General features: G+C 44.7%; 1 protein-coding gene across 1 annotated transcript in view; it reads right to left on the bottom strand.

Moving 5' to 3' along the window:
* Positions 1-1,274: 1,274 nt before the first annotated feature.
* The window catches only part of LOC142006164 (protein-lysine methyltransferase METTL21E-like), a 29,328-nt gene continuing 22,570 nt past the window's right edge, over positions 1,275-8,032 (bottom strand). The window contains exons 4-5 of the mRNA XM_074983194.1: positions 6,219-6,336; positions 1,275-4,669 (exon numbers count right to left, since the gene is read on the bottom strand). Coding sequence (XP_074839295.1) covers positions 4,266-4,669; positions 6,219-6,336 — 522 coding nt within the window. The 3' untranslated portion in view covers positions 1,275-4,265. The remainder of the gene's footprint in view (positions 4,670-6,218; positions 6,337-8,032) is intronic.

Below are 8,032 nucleotides of genomic sequence, written 5' to 3'. Positions count from 1 at the left end.
CTCACTCCCCAGACACACAGCTCAATGTTATCTTTCCTTGGCTGTGACTACACTACAAAAATAACTTCAAAGCAAGCAACTTTGAAGCTGAGCGTCTATACACACCGTACTTGGAAGTTAAACTTGGAAGTAGGGAACTACTCCATTCCCGGGAATGGAGTAAGGACTTCAAAGTTGGACTCCATGCTCGAAAGTTAACTTCAAAAGTAAGGGAAAAGGTGGGGAGACTCCCTGCTGGCTACTTTGAAGTAGTGCCTAACTTCAAAGTTAACTTGGATGTTAGTTCCTAGTGTAGATGCACCCCTTGTGTTTTCGGTGTTGTTGATGTAATGGTCAGAAAAAAAGGGAGTGTTCTGGGTGTGTATTTTCCCCTTTCTGACAATCAACTCCAGATGAGGTTAAGAACATAAGAATGGCCATACTGGGTCAGACCAAAGGTCCATCCAGCCCAGTATCCCGTCTGCCGACAGTGGCCAATGCCAGGTGCCCCAGAGAAGGAGAATAGAAGACAATGATCAAGTGATTTATCTCCTGCCATCCATCTCCTGCCCTTGTACTGAAGGCTAGGGCACCATACTTTATCCCTGGCTAATAGCCATTTATGGACCTAACCTGCAAACATTTATCGAGCTCTTTTTTAAACCCTAATAGAGTCCTGGCCTTCACAGCCTCCTCCGGCAAGGAGTTCCACAGGTTGACTGTGCGCTGTGTGAAGAAAAATTTCCTTTTATTAGTTTTGAACCTACTACCCATCAATTTCATCTGGGCTACGTCTACACGTGCACCCAACTTCGAAATAGCTTATTTCGATGTTGCGACATCGAAATAGTCTATTTCGATGAATAACGTCTACACGTCCTCCAGGGCTGGCAACGTCGATGTTCAACTTCGACGTTGCTCAGCCCAACATCGAAATAGGCACAGCGAGGGAACGTCTACACGCCAAAGTAGCACACATCGAAATAAGGGAGCCAGGCACAGCTGCAGACAGGGTCACGGGGCGGACTCAACAGCAAGTCGCTCCCTTAAAGGGCCCCTCTCAGACACACTTTCATTAAACAGTGCAAGATACACAGAGCCAACAACTAGTTGCAGACCCTGTATATGCAGCACGGACCCCCAGCTGCAGCAGCAGCAGCCAGAAGCCCTGGGCTAAGGGCTGCTGCCCACGGTGACCACAGAGCCCCGCAAGGGCTGGAGAGAGAGTATCTCTCAACCCCCCAGCTGATGGCCGCCATGGAGGACCCCGCTATTTCGATGTTGCGGGACGCGGATCGTCTACACTGTCCCTACTTCGACGTTGAACGTCGAAGTAGGGCGCTATTCCCATCCGCTCATGGGGTTAGCGACTTCGACGTCTCGCCGCCTAACGTCGATTTCAACTTCGAAATAGCGCCCAACACGTGTAGACGTGACGGGCGCTATTTCGAAGTTACTGCCGCTACTTCGAAGTAGCGTGCACGTGTAGACGCAGCCCTGGTGTCCCCTAGTTCTTGTATTATGGGAAAAGGTAAATAATTTTTCTATATTCACTTTCTCCACACCATTCATGATTTTATATACCTCTATCATATGGCCCCGGTTCCGAAGACTGAAGATCTGCAAAGTCAGGAACTTTCAGCTGTTGGTTGGTTGTTTTGCCAAGATGCAAATCGCACTCATACCCTTTTTCATATCAAAGAATGGCAAATGAATGGATGATAGTCTGTGTGATTTGGCTGACAGCTAGCTGAAGCATCAGTTTGACTTTGAGGAACTGGTTGCAGGCTCAGAATACGTCTCAGTAATGTCATATACTAGTTAAAACTCACAAATCCAGCTCTCTCTTGTCCAGCAGTATCCGTCCCTCAGAAGAAATATGATCTTGCAGGACCAGAGTGTCACAGGGCTGGGAGGAGGTGGAGCCAGCCAGACAAGTGCCAGGACCCTAAGGCAGGGCAGCCACAGCTGGTTTGTGGCCAGGGGAGGCCACTTGCAGGCAGGAAGCCTGGGCTGGGAGCAGCAGCAGGGAGCAACAGCCCAGGCAGGAAAGCAGCAGCTCATTGCAGGAGCTAAACAGGAAGCTGCGGTCCCAGGAAGCCTTGTCTGAGGGCTGTGCTGAAAGCCCCGAGCCAGGAAGTGGCAGCTCATTCTGGGGGCTGTGCAGAAAGACACACACCCCAGGAAGGCATGACTGGAGCCAGGTAGGAAGTTGTGGCCCAAGGAAGCTGCAGCTGGCTGGGGCTGGAATAGAGGGGGCTGGGAAGCCCAGGAGCAGGAAGGCAAAATTGACCACCCCAGGTCCAGCAAAATTCCAAGTCTGGGACCACTCAAGTCTTGAGGGTGCCAGACGAGGGGGGTTGAACCTGTACTATGGTCTGACAAATTTGCATACAATGTTGCCGTGCACATTTTATCAAGACCAAAACTATCAGTAAATTGTAAACTTCCAAACAGTACTTCAGAGGCATACTTTTCACAAAATGCATTACAGTTCTGAAAAAAGGAGAGCACAGGAATAAAGACGCTCACCTTGGACCTAGCCCAAAATGTTGGACATTTCTTCTATTATCTCTCCATACTTACGCATGCAAAATAAGTCTTTTTGATCTCAAGATACCAAAGCAAACTACAAAACATCTTCCTGAGGGCATCTGCTAGTACTCTTATGCTTCCAGAGTTACAGGTCCATAGGGGTTTATTTTGAAAGGGGCAAAGCTCCAAGGATTTAAGAATTTATTTAAAGGGAATTGGTAGTCTGCGGCACTATTCTCATGCAATGCCATTTGTTCAAGTGTACAACATGGAGAAAAAGAGCCACTTGCCCGAATGCTGTAAGGCTCACTGCTAGCATGCAGAAGAGGAAGCAAAAGGTGGTAAAGGAGAGCAACTTTCTTCTGAAATGGACTCAGGCATCCAGCTGTTGATTTGACATCCCAAGAGGCGTGCTGCCACATGGAGCTCACATCTCAGATGTCAGAGCAATGTTGTAAAGGAACTATTCACTACACTATGCATTCCCATACTCTGTCCAGTCTGGGTTACCGTCCTGTGTGAATTATGAAAAGACTGTTACTTTTAAACAGCATGGCCGCATCTACACTAGCAAGTTCTTTCATAATATTTTTTTGACAGAAGGGCTGCTCTTGAAATGTCCAGTGGAGCATCTGCACACAAAAACAGTTTTCAAAATTAAATGGAAAGAACATAGCCCTCCTTTCGAAAGTGCCCTTCCACTGCCACTTCAGGAAGAGCCCCTTCCTTCGAAATCTTCTTTCAAAACAAAATGTGTGTAGACGCTCTGCAGGCTCCCCCTCCCCTGCTTTTTATTTCCCTGTCCCCAAAAGAGCAGTCCTCATGGCATCTGATTTTTCGATCCCTGGCCCGTACTTCTGAAAGAGCGAGGGCTGTGTGGATGCTGTCTTTTGAAAGAGCAGATCACTCGTTTGATCCACTTGGTGTGTGGACACACTCTTGCGAAAGATCTCTGGAGTGCAGACATAGCCCATGAGTGGCAGTGAGGAAACACTTGAATGCAATTTGATGCCACAACTTTTAATTTGAAATAGAATATACTCTTATGTTTTGTGTAGTCAGATGATCTTATCAGGCACTATTATAAACTACATTAGAAAGCTGTTGGCAGCAATACTACAGCACAGTGGATGTATGATCCCCATAACTGGTGAAAATCTTCCATTTTGCACAGTTTAACACCTACAAGGTGTCTACACTGGCACAGAACTTCAAAATGGCCATTTCAAAGATTACTAATGTGGCACCAAAATGCATATTCAGCACCTCATTAGCATGCTGCCTGTTGCAGCTCTTCGAAATTCCCATGTTTCGCTGCTGCACGGCTCGTCTAGATGGAGGTCCTTTTTGAAAGGACCCTGGGAAATCCTCTTATGCCTATCAGCAAAACATGGCAATTTCGAAGAGCTGCGGCCAACAGCATGCTAATGAGGTGCTGAATATGCATTTACATGGCTATTTCAAAGATTTCTCTTAGTGTAGATGTAGTGCTAAAGTTTAGAAAATGTGAAATATGCGTTCCCTTCAAATGTACCACCAGATGAAAATTTAATTCAGGCTATCCTTTCAACCATGTAAGAGATTTTATATTTTGTTTATATGACATGACATTGGTTCAACCACAAAAGCACCATAAACTAGAGGTGTCATCAAGCATTAACGTGGAACATGTGGAGGGGGAACACCCTCCCGAAACAAACACACACACACACACACACACACACACACTTTTTAACGCTCAAGTTGCAGCATCATATCATCTTCTTGCCTCCTCTAGTTGCCTTATACAATGTTATGTTTAAACTGGGAAAATTGGAAATTACCTCCATGTCAAACAATTCCTGAAATCTACTCATAAATTGATTGTCTTTTTGCAGTCTGAATCTCATGGCCCAGAGAATAACAGTGTTGTCCTGACACAAGTGATAGAAGGTAAGGAGGAGCTCCTCCAGGAAAGGATGGTAGTACACAACATCAGCAGCCATAATGTAGTCAAACTGACACGAAGACCTGGGAAAGTTCTTCTCTAAATCAACTCCCCATGATAGTTCCTTAACCTGCGGGTGATGCTTACATTTCATTTTAGTATTTCTGAGAACATTGTACTGAAGGTTTCCTAGCACTTCAGGCAGGTCGGTGGCAGTCACACGTGCACCTGGGACAAAAAACAACCACCACAGATTTATCCCTTGAATACACTTCATGTATTAAGAAGAAATCTGTACACAAAATATACTGCACAAATAATTGCCCTTCCAGGTACTTCCATACATGGATACAATAAACATGTAAAAAGACTCCTGGACTTTGCATTACACTTGAAACATATAATAGGTTTCTGCAAAAAAATAAATCATTTAAATGTGAACCTGCTCTGCAAGGTCAAAAATGGTACACAGTGTTCATATCAAATCTGTTTGGTAAGTCAAGAGATGGAGGAAGGGTTTCTGACACTACATGGCTCTATTTTGAAATAGGCTCTCTCTCTCTCTCTCTCTCTCTCTCTCTCTCTCTCTCTGTGTATATATATATATATATATATATATATATATATATATATATATATATATATATATATATATATATATATATAGGCTGTATTTCAAAAGATTCAAGTTTTCCTTCAAAATGCATTTTTGTATGTAGCAGCTTTATTTCAAAATAAGCCATTTTGGAATAGCTCTTCCGGAATAGCTTATTTCAAAATAGGCAGGTGTGCATACATATCCCCAGTTACCTTGCAGTGGTTAGTGATTCCAGTTACTGTTGGCAAAGAATGGACCGTCAGGGAAGACAGAATGGACAATGCTTGAGACAGTTAACTCAAGGATTAATTTCTGAAAGAACAGGTTAGACATTTGAAACACAAAAGTAACTTGGGAAACCAGGAAGCAGTTATAATAATAATCAGGAGATAAAACTGCTCTTGTGAGAGGCTGTCTTAAGCCAGCCTGTATGTGCACCAGACCTCCTGATCGATAGCACCCCTCATTCTCACATCCAATTTCGGTCCTCTGTTTAATATTGGATGGCAGCCATAAATACTGTAACCTCACAGAAGGCATTTTAAAGGGAGGGTACATCATTTTATGGGGGTAAAAAGAATGGTCTTCCAAGTTGGCTGGAAACCCCAAAGAATTCAGTGTTTTCTTTGTCAGTTTTCTACCTTTTAGAGGAACTGAGCAATTTACTATACAATTGAAAGGTTGACAATATTCATCTTGTATCAGAGAAGTAGCCGTGTTAGTCTGTAGCTTCAAGAACAACAAAAAGTCTTGCGGCACCTTACAGACTAACAGATATTTTGGAGCATAAGCTTCGTGGGCAAAGACCCGCTTCATCAGATGCATGAGTGGGGGGGGGGGGTTTCAGGGGGGTATTTAAAGAGTGGGGTCCCAGTAAAGGGAAGGGCCAGAGCTGACAAGGTCTATTCAGCAAGGTGGAAATGGCCCAGCATCAATAGTACTCATCAAGAGAGGAAAAAACAAGTCAGATCAGACAGGGGGATGTGAGCCGTTGTCAGCGTCTAATGGGGAGTTATCAACACCCCCCCACTCATGCATCTGATGAAGCAGGTCTTTGCCCACAAAAGCTTATGCTCCAAAATATCTGTTAGTCTATAAGGTGCCAAGAGACTTTTTGTTGTTCTCGAATATTCATCTTAGTGTATTTCCAAAACCAGCAAAGCAACAGCAAGTACTTACCCAGTAAGCTGGCTACTACGGAGACCAACCCTGTTCCAGCTCCAATTTCAATCACACTTTTATCAACTAAGCTGTATTGTTCAGCATTTGTTTCCAAAAAGTGACACAGAACAAGAGCCTGCAGGTGAAAACACAAGAACATAATGAACAACCAAAAAGAAATACCACTCCCTTCACACATAGAAGCTATTGATGTCTGAGCACTGACCTTTCTGAATATGAATTACAAGAAAAATAGCTTTTTCAAAAGTCAAGATTTTATGCAATTTATTTCACCTCTAACTAAACTGAGCAAGTGTCAACAACACACTAATAAGGCACATTTCTATGTCAGGTCTCTGTCTCTCTCAATAAAAGATCTTCCTTTATCCATTACTGGATGCAAAGATTATGCACTTTGCCCCAATAGTGCCTTCTGCTGTCTAATTTATGGAATCACATTATCTTTCCAATCACAGCCATCCGATTAACACTCCCTACCACTTATACAGGCCGTGTCTACACGTGCCCCAAACTTCGAAATGGCCATGCAAATGGCCATTTTGAAGTTTACTAATGAAGCGCTGAAATGCATATTCAGCGCTTTATTAGCATGCGGGGGGCAGCAGCGCTTCGAAATTGACGCGCCTTGCCGCCACGCGGCGCGTCCAGATGGGGCTCCTTTTCAGAAGGACGCCACCTACTTCGAAGTCCCCTTATTCCCATGAGCTCATGGGAATAAGGGGACTTCGAAGTAGGCGGGGCCCTTTCGAAAAGGAGCCCCGTCTGGATGCGCCACACAGCTGCAAGGCGCATCAATTTCGAAGCGCCGCTGCTGCCCTTATGCTAATGAAACGCTGAATATGCATTTCAGCGCTTCATTAGTAAACTTCGAAATGGCCACTTGCATGGCCATTTCGAAGTTTGGGGCACGTGTAGACGTAGCCACAGTTCCTTCCATTCTAGATTCTCAAAACTCTTCACTACCAGCCTGCATTTTTGTCCAACACCTTTCCATTTTCCTGTGTGAGATCCCGTCGTCGTCCTCATCCCGTCTGATGGGGCACGTTGAACCTGAAGCACAGCATGTTCAGTTCACAGCACAAGCTTGTGGTTGAGCTAGGAACACAACTCACGTCTCCTGACTCTTACGCCTATGCCTCAAAACACAAGGCTGTAACATTCTCACCGAAACAATGAGCATAATGGGAGCAGAGTGGTTTAATAGAACACAGGCAATGCTGTGCCCTGCAGAGGAGGCGAAGCAGCAAGAGGGCATGGGGGGCAGAGTGAGCGCACCTGGCTTCAACAATTAAAATCTAGTCAGCATGTGACTCCTCAGGCACCCCTATATATCACTTATGTGCCAGAATGAAGGGGAGACATGCTGTGAGGACCAGGCGAACCAACCCAGATATGACTGCCAACCTACAGATATATTTCACCACCAGCAGAGATGGAAAGCTGTGATTTTCAGTCTCCCTGGTTCTGTGAGTTTTCAATTGAACCCAAAAATATCCTTTAATGGAACAGCTTTGGGGTAGGAGCCCCCATGTGTGTTGCTGGGACTTTTCCACAGTTGTTCTGCCATCCTTATTGAAAAGTTTCTCTCACAAGAGCGACATCAGTTGCTGTTTATTATGTTGATTTTCCTCCTACGGTGGGATGGGGTGGGAGGGGGAGGAATCACATTTGTAGACCAAATCATCTTTGAGCTATATGAGATGAAGAAAGATGACATGGCATGTGAAACAGCAACCCCCGATATCGATTTGTAGGTTTTAAAGACAAAAGCAACTGCTGTGATCATCTGGAGTGGTTTCCAGCAGAACACA

This window comes from Carettochelys insculpta, chromosome 1 (assembly GCF_033958435.1).
Source record: "Carettochelys insculpta isolate YL-2023 chromosome 1, ASM3395843v1, whole genome shotgun sequence".
Taxonomy (NCBI): Eukaryota; Metazoa; Chordata; order Testudines; family Carettochelyidae; genus Carettochelys; species Carettochelys insculpta.
Note: the sequence above shows the minus strand (reverse complement) of the source record. Positions and strands in the feature narration are given on the sequence as shown.